The 17,735-nt window shown below is 39.7% G+C and overlaps 1 protein-coding gene and 1 pseudogene across 4 annotated transcripts in view; both read left to right on the top strand.

Annotated features, from left to right (window-relative positions):
• Positions 1-17,735, top strand: part of MCTP2 (multiple C2 and transmembrane domain containing 2) — a 263,087-nt gene that overhangs the window by 221,152 nt on the left and 24,200 nt on the right. For 3 of the 4 annotated variants that reach the window (XM_055555682.1, XM_055555681.1, XM_055555683.1), the window contains exon 19: positions 1,640-1,681. In XM_055555682.1, the coding sequence (XP_055411657.1) occupies positions 1,640-1,681 (42 nt within the window). Of the gene's footprint in view, positions 1-1,639; positions 1,682-8,097; positions 11,021-17,735 lie in introns of those variants that run through there. The other variant, XM_055555685.1, reaches the window with a different exon arrangement.
• On the top strand, positions 13,938-14,065 carry LOC129634651 (uncharacterized; annotated as a pseudogene).

Here is a 17,735-nt window from a genome sequence, read left to right as displayed (position 1 = left end):
ACTGAGTGACTACACTTTCACTTTGATACATCTGTATGGGTTTCCCAGATGGTGCTATTGGTAAAGAACCCACCTGCCAATGCAGGAGACATGAGACACCTGGGTTCAATCCCTGGATTGGGAAGATCCCCTGGAGGAGGGCACATAACCTACTCCAGTATTCTTGCCTAAAGAATCCCATGGACAGAGGAGTCTGGCAAGCTACAGTCCTTGTGTGTGTGTGTAAGTAAATATGAGTACATAAGTGTTCTTGTGTGTTTATGTGTATAAATGTGTATATGTGTGTGTGTATGTGTATGAAATATTTTTTAATTTACTGAACATTTTGTAATTCATTATCTATTTTAAACTTGGTAACATAACCCTGAAGGAGTCAAGAACTACTATTTTCATTTCATGCTTGATGCAACTAAGGTTCAGAGTGGCAAAGTGATTTGCCCAAAGTCGCACAGCAAAACAGTGCTGGGACTAGGTCTCCGGCTGAAGACTTTGTCTCAGATGAAAACTCCTAATTACAGAGTTCTTTCACCCTGTAGCAGGTTTTCGTTGTATTCATTTTTATCCTTTGTTATCCATTTGCTCTCATGGAACATGCTTGTTGGTTAGTTCTCCAGTATCAGTAAGCATTCCACAGACTGCGTGGTGGCGTTTGTAGGAATTCTAGGAGGTAATTCAGTACCAGCCCTGCCTGAAGGAATTGCTCAGTGGTTTATGGAGGACAGCAGAGTACTGATACTTCAGAGTCACTCCCTTGTACAAGCATGATGTTGACCATTCTTTTTTCTGTTGGGACAATGGCAGCTAATTTGGTATGTCTGAGCTTTGCAAGGTTAAGTGGAAAGGTAAGTGTTTAAACTGAAAATAGACCTGAGCTTTCTGATATACCCAGTGTTCTTTCAGGGCTCCCAAATCATTGGATTGTGTACCAACACGTGCTAGCTTTTAAATGTAGCGGTAATATGATTCAGACGTACCCATTAACTAGCCGGGATTTCGAAACGAGTTTGGAGAAGCCTCCGTGTGCAGCGCTGCTAGTGCTGTGGCCCCGGAACTAAAGGCAGACCCCCCTTCAGCCCAGATCTGAACCTGGAGTTTCCTTCCCTCATCTGCGCCACTGCCCCCAACTCCAGAGCCCAAGGAAAACAATAATACTGTATAGAAACCTGTATCTTATTCTTGAGATTGATTACATTCAGACTAATGCATTTTCTACTGTCTAATGTTTCGGTAATGGCCCCAGAGGAAAAGTGCAGTCATTATAGCAATGAGCCCAGCACACACGGAGTATGGTGTTCTCAGCCTTAACAAGGCAGCTGGTTCATTTGTCAAGAATAAGAACAAAACTGTTTACAGAAGGTACAACTCAGCAGTGCGGTTTTTAAAGCTGGCTGCTTTCAAAGGGCACTCGCCTAATAGCTTTATTTATAGTTAACAGTTTTATGTAGATTATGCATATTGTTTACAGTCTTATTTCAGCATCCTTTAACTTTCAAAGGGTCCTTTTTTAAGAGGGTACAATGTGTTTCAAAAAGACGAGTATTTCAATGATGTAGGAAAACTTGAAGCCTGGGTATGCATGTGTTTGTACTTGGTCATTTCAGTCGATGTTTTATTTACACATTGTGGGTTTTCCTTGTAGGAGAGCCCTGACGTGGATGAGGAGGATGATGAAGATGACAAGGTGGGTGTACCCCAGAAAGGACGAGAAAGGCAGCATGAATGCTTTTGGTAGATGGTATTCTGGCCGGTTGAGTCAAGCTTGATTGTATAGTTTTACTACCGTAGGGTAAACCAATATAGTGATCAAATTCTCATAATGTGTAAAAGTTTTAAGTGAAGATGAAAAGAGGTGCGATACAAGGAATAACTGAAACGTTAACCAGGAGGCCTGTCATTTGAGGCGAAGTGTAGCCTTTCCCTTGGTGGATGAAAGGTAGATGAAAGGTAGTCCAGGAAGTCAAAAGTAAATCACGTGCAATCGCTGTTCCTTGAGGCTCACGTCTGCACTCTGCGGGGTGGGTCACCCGCTTCAGAATCTGTCACTTGCCCAGCTGTTGCTGGCATCGTTTTCAGCTCTACGTCTGGGTACATCTGTCCTTTCTCTCCTCCTGGGAGAATCTCTCAAATCTGCTGCTTTGTTGTCATTACGCTTTCAGACAAACCTTCTGGAATAAAACGGAAAAAAAAAAGTAAAATGCCAAATGAGATGCTATGAGCTTCACAGTCGCCCAGTCCCCTAGATCCTGTAGGTCTGGAGGGCTCTGGGCGACAGTGTGTAGAAGGTTGACAGGAGAGGAGAGGGGCGAGAGAGGGAAAGGGAAAAGTTAAGGGTCTGATATAAAATGTGCAGGAAACAGAAATGAACTCAAAAACACCAACTTCATGACACAGACAACCTTAAAATCCATCAAGCGAGCAGGATGGTTTTGCCCATTTGAGGCAAGTTGGGCAGATTACAAAGTAAATCTTATTTGTTGTGCTAAATTGATCATTAAGAGCAAACTAATAAAGTGTGACTTTTTAAAAAGAGAATCAGGACCCTTTCAAGAATGAAAGTCCCATGACGCAACTTTCTTCTTGATGAATTGACGTGAGTGGCTTCAGAGTGATGTAAATCCTTGAACATTAAGAATAGTTAAAGCTAGGGACTTCCCTGGTGGCTCAGTGATGAAGAATCTGCCTGCCAATGCTGGGTTCAATCCCTGGTCCAGGAAGATTCCACATGTTTCAGAGCAGCTAAGCCCACGCACTGCAATTACTGAGCCTGTGCTCTAGAGCCTGTGCTCTGCAGCAAGTGAAGCCACCGCAGTGAAGACTCAGTGCAGCCAGAAATAAATAAATGAAGTTAATTTAAAAAGTAGCCACAGCTTAAGTAATGTGCCTTAGGGGGTGTTTCACCAAAGGAAACACGGTTCAGTTGTCGCTCAGTCGTGTCCGACTCTTTGTGACCCCATGGACTGCAGCACACCAGGCCTCCCTGTCCATCACCAACTCCCGGAGCTTGTTCAAACTCAAGTCCATTGAGTCGGTGATGCCATCCAACCATCTCATCCTCTGTCGTCCCCTTTCCTTCTGCCTTCAATCTTTAATGAAATTATTTTAAAGCTACACAAGGAGTAATCATCAATTTTATTAACCAAAGGTTGGAAGTGAGGAAGATCTCTTTCTCTCTGGCCAAGTCTGTATAAACAAGGCACCTACAGACAAAGACGTGACCCACCCTAGAGAGAGCATTGTGACTGTGGGCTTTATCCCCCCTAACAGAGAAATCCAACAAGAAGGTAATGAATGGAAGAGTGGGTCGGGTAAGCAGGAAGGCAATAAAGTCATCCATGAAGGGATTCCAAGCTCCCAATGCAGGGGCCCCAGGTTCAATCCCTGGTCAGGGGACTAGATCCCACATGCCACATCTCAGAGTTTGTATGTGCTGCAACTAAAGATCTCACGTGCTGCAGTGAAGATCAGAGATCCCGCATGCCACAGGAAAGACCCAGTATAGCCAAACAAAAACAGTTTAAAAATATCAGCCGTGAAAGTTGAGAGCAGTGGTTGGCACGATCTAACTTTCCATTGCGGTACCTTAAGGGCCATCTCGGGGTGTGGAGGGAAAACCACTTGGGCTGTGATCTACATGGATGAACCTGGGAGCTCTTGTAGTCCTCTAACTAAGCATGGTCCTCCTCACAGCAGATACGTCAGCCCACCCGCACTGAGGATGTTGGCACTGGGGTCTCCACGTCTCCTCCAGGGCAGTTCCATTCTTGAGATACTTTGATTGATTGTAGTATATTTGTAGGGCCTTTAATAGCCCTGTATGGCTTTGTTTCTTTTGCTTCCTCAATTTCATACTTCTGTGGAGACTTCCTTTTGCGTTTTTATACTGTTGATGGGGTTCTTGGGGCAAGGATACTGGAGTGGTTTGCTGTCCCCTCCTCCAATGGACCGCGTTTTGTCAGAACTCTCTGCTGTGACTCGTCCGTCCTGGGTGGCCCTACACGGCATGGCTCGTAGCTTCATTGAGCTCCACAAGCCCTTCACCACCACAAGGCTGTGCTCCATGAAGGAGGCCTGGCGTGCTGCAGGCCCCATCGCAACAAGTGGGACACAACTTAGCGACTGAACAGCAGCAACATGGAAACTTCTGAAGGCACAGGTCTGAAGTGAAAGGTTGGCTTCTGTTTAGGCCTCTTCTGCTGAACACAGGCCTTCTGTTGGGAGGGGAGACTGACGCACTGCAGCCCTTTCCCACATCCCTGCCCTGTCACTTCTCTGAGAGATGTGTGAACTAGAGGGACTTTGAACTGGAAAACCTCTGGAGCGCACCTCCACCTACAGATTATTAGGCTTTATTATTTCTTCTCCATGTAGAGCAGCTTCCACACCCAGAGCTGGTCCCTGAAACAAGGAGGCCCTGGGCCACACCCCTCCACGGAGTGCTGACTCCGGGGGCTTCCCCACAGCGCACTTCTGGCTTCTGTTGTGTGTTAGACATGACAGACGGGCTTCTGGGAACTGTAACACACCCAGTGAGAGATGGACTGTTTACAAATTATAAACATCCAGCCATCTCCTTCCAAGCCAGAAGAGGGGGGGAACTCCTTTCTACTCAAACTATCCATCTTGAAAGTGACACTCCTTAATTGCCAGCGCCCCTTCCCACCAAATACCATCACGGACAACCGTGGAAGATGAAAGCGTGCCGGGGGCCCCTTGGCACAACTTCCTCGGGAGATGGACGTGTTCCCATATTCTGTCTGTCTCCGCTGCACAGACCAGGACGCAGTCTGGGGTCTGTCATCCTTTTATTGTCTGAACAGGGATGGCTGTAAAATGACATCACCGTAGCCTCTTGCTTCTTCTCATTGTTAAAAGTCCATGTTAATGTTCTGTATTTTTTTCGAAACCGAATTAGACTCCACAGTTTTGCCTTGCTTTCTTTGGTGGGCTTTCAGTTACAACATAGAATGTTTGGGTAACTAGTTTTTTAGCTTTTAGGAAGCTAAAGGTACAAACTCAACTTTGAAGAGAGGAAATCTTTCTTAGACCTGATGGCCCCGTGCAAGAAATTGCTTGTTACAAGTGTGGTTTGCTGGGGACCCCAGAACAAACAGATAATGGCTAAGTTCAGCCAACAGCAATCAGCTGACATTTCCTATTTGTATTAGATTCCGTATGTGAAATTCTTCTATGTGGACCTTATTTGTACGGATGGATTACAATGAAAATTGCATTAATTTGCTACACAGTAAAGGTCAGTAATTGAAGCATGAACCAAGAAACCATTGTGTAAAATGCTGTATCCCATATTTAGGAAAGGTCATGTAAAGCAATAATATCTTGTTTTCATTGCAGAAGGTATAAATACTTGCATTAGCGTTTCTTTCTTTTTTCCAGCCCAACAATCACTTGTATAGAATATTTCAGGATTTACTATTAACAACAGGAAGAAAGAATAATAAGGGCATGTAATAAAGAAACCTGCTTGTTGCTGTCATAAAGACACTGCATCATGATGCCCACATTGTGGCTTGGTTGGTTTTAACTCAGCTGTCAGAAGTAGGATTGAATCAGCTGTTTGAGATTATCAGTGAGTTCACAGTTGCTTTACAGTGTTTGGTGGAAGGGGAAAAGATCTTCCTTTCATGTCAATTATGGGTGAAAAACATGTGGAGCTTTTCCTTTAAGCAAATAAGAGACATACATTTTTGTGGGTTGATGATTTTGTAATGAAAGAATGTGAATAGATATTATAGCCCTATCCTCTTTTCACAAATTAGGAAAATTTTAGTATATTTCACAAATATACTAAAATCTAAGTATATTTAAACGATCAATCCTAGTTTTGCAAATGATTTTTTATCCTCCCAAATGATTAGTCCACTCATCACCACTCAGGTAGAGCCTTCTTAGAGAGAGAAGGCAATGTGGGTACATTTAGAAGCTCTTGTGAGTTCACTTACATAGTCCTTTGGGTGAAGTTGTTCAGGGCCAGCATGCCTTATTCCCTGCCTTTCCTTGTTCCAGAAAGAGAAGATGGCCTGTAGTGTCTCAGCCAGGGATGACTGTCATTCTTGGAGGGAGTCTCCTTGCAGTTTAATAGAGTAGTTTTGTTTATGATTCCTTTGTGACTTCTTAAGCATGTCCAAAACACAGCAAATTAGTTTGATTAGTGATTTTTTTTTTTATCTGCTAAGTCATGGTACTTTAAGATGGTGTGGTATGTTTAAGAAAATGAAAAATCAGATAATATCTTCAACAAGTTAACAGTAGTTGAATACACACACACATACTTTCAGGGCATGTACAGTCTACAAACAGGACATATTGTAGAGAACCTTATGGATAATTTTCAGGGGAATAAAGTAAATGGTTGTTCTGATGTAACTTCTTTTAATTTGAATTAATATTATTTTCAGTGATGAAGTGATTTAATTGCTAACATTCCTACCATACCATCTTACTTCCAAGATTTTAATATTAATATGGATTCCAGCCAATTCTTAATTATCCGTTTATACATGTTTTGAATTAAAAGGAATTGGCTTCCTTATTCTTACAGTCTTTTCCCTGACACATTGACTTGCTCAGATCCCTTTTAAAAAATCAAACGTCCATCCTTAAGATGTTTGGCTTCATTACCTTCAGAAATAACCCAGAAATGTTATTAATCTAATATTTTGAAGCATTATTCAGCCAACTACTCTCAGGCTCACTGGTAGACCCAGTACTTGTGGATTTTCTTTGTGACTCCTACTGTAAAGATTTTCCTTGTATGTTGCTCTCAAATATTGTGAAATATTACCAGACTGTAAATGCTATTTATATGGATTATCCTCTTATTAAGTAATTTACAGTAATAGGTTCTGATGTTATAGAGTATACATCTGGATATTTATCTTGCCATTGCCTAAAATTTTTACATTATGCTAATAGAGAAGACATTGGACATGGTATCTCATCCACAAGTCATTATTTTCCTGATGATAATAGCCATTCCTCTTGTCTTTCCTATTGAAATCCCCTCTGTTTCAGTGTGGTTTGCCCTAAGTCCCCATCAACCAATGAGTTTGCAAGGTAATTAACAGATAATTTACAAAATATTTGATATAAAGGTAGGGATACCACTTTTTTCTCAAGAGAAAAATTGTAATTTTGCATAAGTAATAAGTGACATAAAAGCAATAATTTAAAATGAGACCATTTTGGAACTTTCCTGGCAGTCCAGTGGTTAGGACTCCACACTTCCACTGCAAGGGGTGCAGTTCGATCCCTGGTCGGGCCAGTAAGATCCCACATGCTGTGGGACACAGCCAAAAAGTTAAAAAAGAGAGAGACCATTTTGAGTGAGAATTATTTAAATGACCAGATTATTCATATTTGTAGAGTGTTTACAATTTGCAGACTGTTTTTATGTGCTTTAACTCATTCAGTACTCAGAGTAATCTGTTAAATTTGATATTATTTTCCCCATCTGTGAATGAACTAACCCAGGTTAAGAGAAATGTAGCAATGCATTGGAAAATTTCCCAGCCAGAAGCAAGATTCAAATCCAGTCCTTCCAATCTAAATCCGGTTTATTTTGGACTGTGTTAGGCTGATACGAAGGAAACATTATTCCTTTACTGGCCCGTTTTTCCGCATTATTATTGATAACATTTATGGAGTGTTTGCTCTGCATCTGTGATGGCTCCTTTTTGTCAAAATGTGTAGACTACATTGGGTGTTAGAGATGCAGTGCCTGGGTGAGTCAGGACTGCTTAAAGGTGGTATTTGTGCTGAGTATTAGGTGATAATTATTTTATCTTCTGCGCGCCTCAGTCCCCACACCTCAAAGAAAGCCAGAGGACACACAGCTAAAGCAGGAACTGCAGCGCACTCTGTGTTTACCTATGGGAGTGACAGTTGGGTAACCATCCGCCTGTTCACCCTGTAACACCGCGGCACCCGTCGGTTGGCTCAGAGAAACGTTTAAGGAAGTCAATCTTCCCAGGGTCTGAATTCCAAATAATTGTCTCCACAGTGTTCCCAATTTTTCAAAGATGTGTTTTATCAACATCTTCCTCGTGATGATGATGTTTATTCCTTTTACTTTTTTAGCCCTCTGGTTTGATCCCTGATGAAAATCCTGTTGCAGGCCCAAGAAACCTGTTCGTGAAGATCAGTCAGTGTGGAAGGACTTTGTGTAATGAACAGGTCGTGGGAGCAGTTTATAACTGCTTCAAATGATATTGATTCAAAATCCAGTCTGCTTCATATTCGTTTCCCAAAGCAAAAATACTACCTGAGAAGGAAGTACTCTCCTGAAAGAGGACAGAGATTTTTCTTCATTTTAAGTGTACCATAAAGTAGGGTGTGTGTGTGTGTGTCCATGAACACAGGGCATATCTCATGGGAAGAAACCTTAAAGACAGTTCCCAGTGCATTAAGCCAGATTCCTGGAGGACAATTTTTAATCTCGTATATCAGAAATATTACTTTTTATTCTTTGTTATGACAGATGCTGAGAGGCTTTTTACCCACCCCCCCTGCTAAATGCCACTCAGTCTATTTCTGATGTTTATAATTCTTCAAGTTCTCAAGTTGCAGGCTTTTAATATTCAGTGGGATGAAGTAGACCAAACAGATTCCCATTTAAAATCTGAAGTCATATTCTGCATCTTTGCTCTGGATGGTTTGCATTATTGGGATGATCCTAAGATAGAAATGTTGCATCTTTCCCTTTAGGGGATCCTGCGCATCCTATGACACATACTACCCAATTTTTAAGCATGTCACAAAGATCTTTCCTGATGTGGTAAATTTTTAGGACTATCTCTTTGGTTATGCTTAGGTAATTAGTAGAGAAAGATGTTCTTGACTCAGAACATGTATGAAAGATTTAAAGTAACACACTGATTCTATAATGAATTCTTAGCGGTAAATTCATTTTGATGGTGTTAATTCTCTCCTAGAGGCTCAAAGCCACTTTATTGCCCCTACAGTGCTGTGCTCTTTGGAGATACTGGGGAAGCCAGCAAAGCCTCGAAGAAGGAAAAGTCCACTGCCTGATTTATTCATCTATTTATTATTTATTGGCTGTGTTCTTTAAAGAACAGCCATGTTGCAACACAGGCATATTATTTGTTCTTCATTTAGCTGTCTCTAAAACTTAGCTGAAAGACTCAGTGGGTTTGTTTTTTTTTTTTTTTTTTTTTTTTTGACATTTTATAAGCAAATGGTCAATGAAAAAATAATACTCTTAATACATTTTATATAATAATATGCATTTTAATGTTACAGAGTTGGAATTTGTAATTATTTTCCTTAAAATTATTATAATAATTACATTATTTTTCTTATAATTATTCTCTATAGCATAAAACAAAGGATCCTTTTGAAATTTGAGATCTGGATCTGAAAAGTTCCATGCTTTCATCTCTTCTGTTACATGGTGATACCTATTTGCTCATGAAAGTGTAAGGCACTCAGTCGTGTCTGACTCCTTGCGACCCCATGGACTGTAGCCTGCCAGGCTCTGTCCGTGGAATTCTCCAGGCAAGAACACTGGAATGGGTTGCCATTTGCTTCTCCAGGGGATCTTCCCAACCCGGGAATCATGAAGTAGACCCTAAATCATGTGAATTTTATCTGTGCCGTGGTGTTTTCTGAAATTTGTATGGAGAGGTAAAACCCATTCTTTCTCAAATGTAGGAATCTGAAAATATGCATGCAGCCGCAATTATCTGGTTCATTGGTTTAATCGCACCAGTGGCCATCTCTGTTTTTATTACACATTTCCCTCTATAAATGAGAAGGCTTGTATGTTAAGGAAAAATATAAGCACATGTAATAACAGTTTTCTCTTCCTGAACAAGCCACTATTACTCTTCCCAGACAATTTGGTAGCAGCAGCAGATGGAATGCTGTGTTTGCTAAACTGCGTTATCACCACATCCCCTGGTTCAATCTGAAACGTGTAAATAAAGCCAGCGTGATGCAGATAGAACTGCCAGATGATCTTTCATACGACGCAGGGCAACATGAGTGGACTTGTCCTGGGAGATCCTTGCTTTTGAAACGTAAATGAACCCCAGGATTCTTTAAGCTAGACAAAAGGTGATTCTTTCTTTTTCATTTCTTTGCATTCTCAATGGGCAAAGACTTGACATTTATGAAGCACCTGGAGTGTACCAAATGCTTTACATATGATAGTTCATTCTCCAAACACTCTAATTAGGGTCAGGATTATGATCCCCCTTTTTCAGATAGCAAAACTGTGACTCCAGAAACCATTAGGAACTTGAGATGTTCACAGTGCTAGTAGGTGACAAGACCAGTGTTGAACTCACTTTCTCCTGACTCCATAGCCTGTGATTAATAAAATATGCAGACCTGAGGATTTGGTACATCTTAAGTTCCCCCTACCCCCGCTGCAAACTTTTCATCTGTTGTAAACCCTGGCTACTTCAGCTCCTAAATAAGAATGGATGCATTTTACTATGTTGTAAATTATGGTATGTATTTTTTGCAAGTTGCACATAAAGTTTGCGAAAATGTTTCACAAGACAAGTTAAAAAAAATACGAATGAAAAGAAATGTTTTTCCCCAAATATTTTCAAAAAGCATAATTTAACGTGCATTCTTATGAAAATTGGGCAAAGAATACTGGAAATGAACATTAGATAGAAGTATGTAACTGAATAAGATGTCTAAAAACCATGTGTTCTACAGTAAGTCGAGATCCATAGACACCAAAGAAACAAATGACAAAAAGAACAAGTTGAGCTGAATGCCTCCCCTTTGAAATGTCCACACTTGCTCTGGGCTTAATGATCCTGGACTGGGAATCCACTGCCACATATATGTGGACACAGATACCTCACTAAACCTCTTTGGACCTTGGTTCCCTATTAATGGAAATGTAATATCAAAGGCCATATAACATGTCCATTGGTATACCAGCAGATATAATTAGAGAAAATTCCCATCAAGAGTAGTTGTTTTTCAGTTGCTAAGTTGTGTCCTACTCTTTTTGACCCCATGGACTGCAGCATGCCAGGCTTCCCTGCCCGTCAGTGTCTCCCAGAATTTTCCAACTCATGTCCATCCAGTCAGTGATGCCATCCAACCATCTCATCCTCTCTTGCCCCCCTTCTTCTCCTGCCCTCAGTCTTTCCCAGCATCAGGGTCTTTTCCAGTGTGTTGGCTCTTCATCTTAGGTGGCCAAAGTATTGGAGCCTCAGCTTCAGCATCAGTCCTTCCAATGAATATTCAGGGTTGATTTCCTTTAGGATTAACTGGTTTGACCTCCTTGCTGTCCAGATCAGATCAGATCAAATCAGTTGCTCAGTCGTATCCGACTCTTTGTGACCCCATGAATCGCAGCACGCCAGGCCTTCCTGTCCATCACCAGCTCCCGGAGTTCACTCAGACTCATGGGACTCTTAAGTATCTTCTCCAGCACCACAGTTTGAAAGTGTCAGTTCTTTGGCACTCAGCATTCTTTATGGTCCAACTCTCACATCTGTACATTAGTACAGTGCTTATAAAAGTAACCTTTGCAATATAGAGAGTGAAAAGAACGTTTGCTGCTAGAGTGATGAAAAGGATTAGAGGTGTGATGCAAATTGAGAGAAAAAGACAGTAGTTGTTGTGGACTGGCATCCCCTGGAAAGGTCTCATGGAGACCAGGAGTATACGTTGGACCTTTAAGTCATTCTGCTGGAGTTAGGAGGCCTGAAATCTTCTCTTTAACCCTAAGCACTTATTTCCTGTGTTGAGGCAAATGATCCTTTGATACTAATATAAACCTGATTTCCTCTGTTCTTCCTCTTTATCCATTCATTTCTCCAGCAAATGCACACTGTCTCAGCACTAAGGATGTACCTACCACAGTTGTTGGTACTGAGAGCACAAGTTGAGGCAAGGCAGTCTGGTCTTATCTATTGGTCCACCAATTCAAATAGGGCATAGGGGAACAGGAGGCTCTTCTAACATCTTTTTAAAATTTTGCTTATTTATTTTTGACTACTCTGGGTCTTCACTGCTGTGCGCAGCCTTCCTCTAGTTGCGCCTAGTTGGGTGCGTGGTCTTCTCACAGCAGTGGCTTCTCTTGTTGCAGAACATGGGCTCTAGGGCATGTTCGGTAGTTAGTTACACAGCGCAGGCTTAGTTGGCCCATGGCATGTGGAATCTTCCTGGGCCAGGGATGGAACCCATCTCCCCTACATTGGTAGATGATTTCTTAGCCACTGGACCAGCAGAGAAGACCCATTTCTTCCAGTGTGAATGAAGCACTCAAGCTATGAAAATGTAAATATCGTCTTATAGCATAGAAGCTACCATGCCTTGTTGAAGACACAGATTCATTGCCCAAAGGCAATAAAAGCCACTCAGAGAACAAAAATGACATTTACCACTAATCATAAGAGTACCTGCCCTCAGGTGAATTTTTCCCTCTCGTATATGGCTAGCATATGTCATGTGCAGAGATTCTAAGGAGAAGGGTAGAAACTTATACAAAAGAAAAAGCCTTTTTCTCCCTGTCCAAGAAGAATACTTTGGACACAATTGGTCCCTTGCTGTGCTAATGAATTTTAGGTAAAACTGATTTAGGTTCATCACATGCTCCTATTTATCCAAATATTTCCATTTACTGTTTTTATATTCCCGCCCCCTTTTAAAAAAAAAAATCAGTATTATATTTACTGTTTCCATTAAAATAAGCCAGGACAAGCTGCTCATGCTTTCAGTTTGTGTTTTCAGTCTCTACTATAGTCTTTACTGATAGCCTAGGATTTAGATGTCAGTTACAAGGGTTCTTGGGCTTCCCCGATGGCTCAGCAGGTAAAGAATCTTCCTGTAATGCAGGAGACATGGGTTCAATCCCTGGGTTGGGAAGATCCCCTGGAAGAGGAAATGGCAACCACTCCAGTATTCTTGCCTGGAAAATCCATGGACAGAGGAGCCTGGCAGGCTCCAGTCCACGGGGTCACAAAGAGTCAGGCATGACTTTAGCAATTGAGAGTTAGTAGAAGGGTTCTCACTGATACCAGGTTAAGTCCAAGCAGGGATGACCCATCTATTTTCCTGATACTTTCTAAATAAAACTTAGCTTTAAAGGAAGGCTTTTGGGTGGTCCCTGATAAGACAAAGTGCTCTTAGGCAATTGTGGAGAAGTATGTGATGATCCCAGTGTACCAGCCTATGGTGGCAAGGTCATTGCCAGGGCCAGTGAGATGCATAAAACGTCCAAGCAGCCAGGTCAGAGTGCCCAGTGATGAGAAAGATGGGAAATGACAGCAACTATAGCATTGATATATAGTAAATACATACAGAATGTAACCAGTCCTGTGGATAGGAGAATAAAAAATAGCCTGCACATTTTTACTATGATGTTTTATTTCACTCTTTATTTTTAGTAAATCTGCACATTGTTTTACTTCTTCATAATGCTTTTTCAGTGAATAAATAATAAAGAGTTGCATGTTTAATGGATAATAATAATAATCAAGTACTGATAATCCATGTTTCAAGATAATTGTTGATGAACTGATGCACATTTCCTGTCTACCACTGGGACCATGATCACATCACTGATACATGTAAACTTAAGTTGCAAACCTGCTGAAGAGTCTTCAACTGTCAATAGTTATTTTTAGAAGACCACTTCTGGAAACATGGTTTTAAATTACATAGCCCAAAAGTTGTGTTTACACATCCTTGTGTGCAGCATGACTTTCAGTTTGGATCAAATGACTGTTCTTCCACACTTATCTCATCTTCCATTCCAAAGTTTCGTTACGCATGTATGAGAAAGGGCAAGGTACATGTTAATAGGTTCACTTCAGTAGCATCAGTGTATCAAAGACCCTGTGAAGAGTCAAATGATGCCAGTCTTATCAGCATGCCATCAAATGACTCAAACAGTATCAAGTAAGTTAATTCTGAAATCTTGTAGCTTTGCACAGTGGCAATATTGTAGCCAATGAGGTTTATCTGAGGGGTGATTACTGCTAATTGAAAACTTTTCCAGTACCCTGCTGTGGCAACCTGAAATGTTATATTTTTTCATCCACTGCATGGAATCAAAATAGAGCTTTTACAAGTTAGTTTTACAAAAAAATGAAATCTCTGACATCAGGAATGCTATTGTAAATTTATTTTGAACATGTAGCATTGAGGGTTATTTAATTCCGTAGTGATAATATGAATGCAAATTTTGATGAAGCATAGCACTATGGCTAATAAGATACTCATGTAAGTTGAATGGATCTTTGAAGCATAAATTTACAAGTGATAGATCATGGTACCCTATTATCCATGATTGCATACAGACAAGTGATAATGCACCACCAATTGAATTAGCAACTGTAGTGTCCACATTTATAAATATTTTATATATACAGAGTTGGGATAGCAACAGCAAAGTTTTCATGGCAAAGGTGTGTCAGATATAAAAATATATTTCATTCAGCATGGCTGTGTGCACTTTCTTTTTGCTGCCAGTCATCTGTCCATCAGTCTGCTTTTAAAAGTGTTTGAAACCTTTGATGAACTCTCAGTCAACTTAAACATTCTCCAAAGCTGTTGAACTCTTGTGGGGGAAAAAAAAGAAATCTTTTCAGTGTTTGTTGCATTTTCGTCATGTCAGTTGGAAATTTTTTAATCAAAATTTTTGATAACTGAAAATTCTAATAACTTCATCTTTGGGAGCTTTTAGTAGATGGAAATCAATTTTAAAAGAACTGGCAAAAATAACGATTTTTTTTTCTTTACAAAAGCAAAGGATATTCAACACAAAGCAATCTGTGAGGTGAGATCCTATGCATGATTCAGTGTTTAAATTTACAAGTTACACTTTGTATTATCTCAGTTTGTGGGATTAAAAAACGTTTGATTTTTAATAGGATAAATATAAATTCTACCCAGGATTGGAAGGAAATTGAGAAGCCACTTATTTTTCAGCATAAATTTGAAGAATTTCAACTTTAGAAGAATTTGAAAAATTATACAGATAACTTACTTAGAGTTTTATCTTGAAAAAAAAGTTTGATAAAGTTCATATGAATGAATATAGTGACTTTGAAATTTTGGGGCTGAAATATATACAGATTTTAATATTTAAGAAACAGCATCGAGAATATTTTTCATGTATCACATTTTTATTGTGAATTTTCAAAGTACCTCAGTCCCTGGAGAGAAAGTATTTTTGTAATTAAAATTATGGTCTACAGTAGAGTCAATTACATGTATCAATTTAACAATGATTAAGTGCAACTCTGAAGATAGGTAAGAACAATTTTATGAAATGTAAGTGAAAAGATGACATTAAAGATAATATTACATTTGTGGAAAAGTAATTTTGACATGGGACTATAAACAGCTATAACTAGAAAACCAATTAAATATATGAATATATGGAATGAGTAATCATTCTCATGTATCATTTTACAATTGACATAATATGGGCAAGTTTCTTTTGTTCTTATGTATGTAAAATATATGTTTTTATCTTGAAACAATGTCATTATGAAAATAAAAATGAAATAATTTTATAGATCCACTAATACAATAAAGCAAGTTGTCAGTTAATAAATACTTCAAAAATTACATAGTTCTGTTTACTTTTACTCTTAAAAGTATACAGATATGGTTCATAAATTATCTTGTCACCCTTGATACAGTGAAATTTTTAGCTTAGTCTTTAAATACTGATTATTCAAACTAAAACATCAAATTCATTAAAAAGTGAGAGAATCTTGTGAGAATCATTTATTATTTTGTTGTACTAACCCAGAATCTCTGCATTTGGGGTGTTTCAAGAGGAAAAAAAAAAAATCTGTCAACTAAAGTAGGAAATTGTTATGAAATGGAGCCACATAGAAATTTGAGTCATTTTCCAAAAAATTGTTTTGACCTAAACTCTATGCTGTTGAAAAGAGGAAGCCACTTTTGCCCTTTGGGTCAAATTCCCTGGTGCTTCCAAATCCTCCTTTAAAAACATGAATATTTCTGTGGCAGACAGAGATGGGTTTTCACCACTGTGCCCATTAATAGATGTTGGTTCAGGATGTAGAACACATGTATACCTGTGGCGGATTCATTTTGATGTTTGACAAAACTAATACAATTATGTAAAGTTTAAAAATAAAATAAAATTAAAAAAAAATTACCATAGACGAAGGAAATATGATACAAAGAAATAAAATAATTTAGCTTAAAAAAAAAAAAGATGTTGGTGGATTGCTGAACATGAATTAAGTTGTTCTGGCAGTATATCCAGTTTTTAATACAAACCACTTGAAGAATTAGAGAGTAAGGGAAATAAGAAATTGAAAATTGGATTGAAGAAAGTAAAAATGTCTTGCAAGTTTGACTTTGCAAGACGAAGCAATGAGTATGGCCTCCTACTGTACAGTATCATTGGATAAATGGGTGCAGAACAGATGGTAAGATGTTACTCAGACCATCCCAGCAGATGACCTTCATATATTTATGATATGACAGTGAAAAAAAGTTTTTTAATATACCCAGAGGCTATTTTCAGAGAAGGCAATGGCACCCCACTCCAGTACTCTTGCCTGGAAAATCCCATGGACGGAGGAGCCTGGTAGGCTGCAGTCCATGGGGTCGCTAAGAGTCGGGCACGACTGCGTGACTTCACTTTCACTCTTCACTTCCATGCATTGGAGAAGGAAATGGCAATCCACTCCAGTGTTCTTGCCTGGAGAATCCGAGAGCCGGGGGAGCCTGGTGGGCTGCCATCTGTGGGATCGCACAGAGTCGGACACGACTGAAGCGACTTAGCAGTAGCAGCAACAGTCATTGAAATCACTGTGAGGTAGTATGTTTTCCTTCCTCCATCCATGGGTCCACTTTGATGGAACAGAGAATACAAGATGAGAATGATTTTTTTTTCTTTTGTTGCAAAGAAGATTATTATAGAAATTGTCTCTTGGATTTAGAAGATAATTTAGTATAATTCTAACCTAAGTAAAATTTTAGGTAGAAATACTAAGATGTGTTAGGTTTATTTGTGGTTTTAGGTATTACATATTAGACGTAACAGCTACCGTGACTCAGCTTGCCTGAGCTGAGAAGTTAGTAACTAAATCCCAGTTAAATAGAGTTCATAAGGGAACTAGAATATGGTATCAGAATATAAGATTTAGTGTCAAAATGCCCTTCTTTAGGGAATCACCTTTTATCCAACATGTGAGTGATTTCAAGATTAGTTTTATAAGCATTGGCTACCTAACATGGTTAGATCATGGCATCCAGTCCCATCCATCCCTTCATGGCAAATAGAAGGGGAAAACATGGAAGCAGTAACAGACTTTATTTTCTTGCACTCCAAAATCACTGCTGATGGTGATTGCAGCCATGAAATTAAAAGATGTTTGCTCCTTGGAAGGAAAGTTGTGACCAACCTAGACAGCATATGAAAGGCAGAGACATCACTTTGCCAACAAGGGTCTGTTAGTTGAAGCTATGTTTTTTCCAGTAGTCCCATACGGGACCATAAAGAAGGCTGAGTGCCAAAGAATTGATGCTTTCAAATTGTGGTGCTGGAGAAGACTCCTGAGAGTCCCTTGGACTGCAAGGAGATCAAACCATTCTGTCTTAAAGGAATCAACCCTGAATATTTATGCTGAAGGTGAAGCTCCAATATTTTTGCCACCTAATGCAAAGAGTTGACTCACTGGAAAAGACTCTGATGCTGGGAAAGATTGAGGCAAAAGGACAAGGGGATG

This window comes from Bubalus kerabau, chromosome 19 (genome assembly GCF_029407905.1).
Source record: "Bubalus kerabau isolate K-KA32 ecotype Philippines breed swamp buffalo chromosome 19, PCC_UOA_SB_1v2, whole genome shotgun sequence".
NCBI lineage: Eukaryota > Metazoa > Chordata > Mammalia > Artiodactyla > Bovidae > Bubalus > Bubalus kerabau.
Note: the sequence above shows the minus strand (reverse complement) of the source record. Positions and strands in the feature narration are given on the sequence as shown.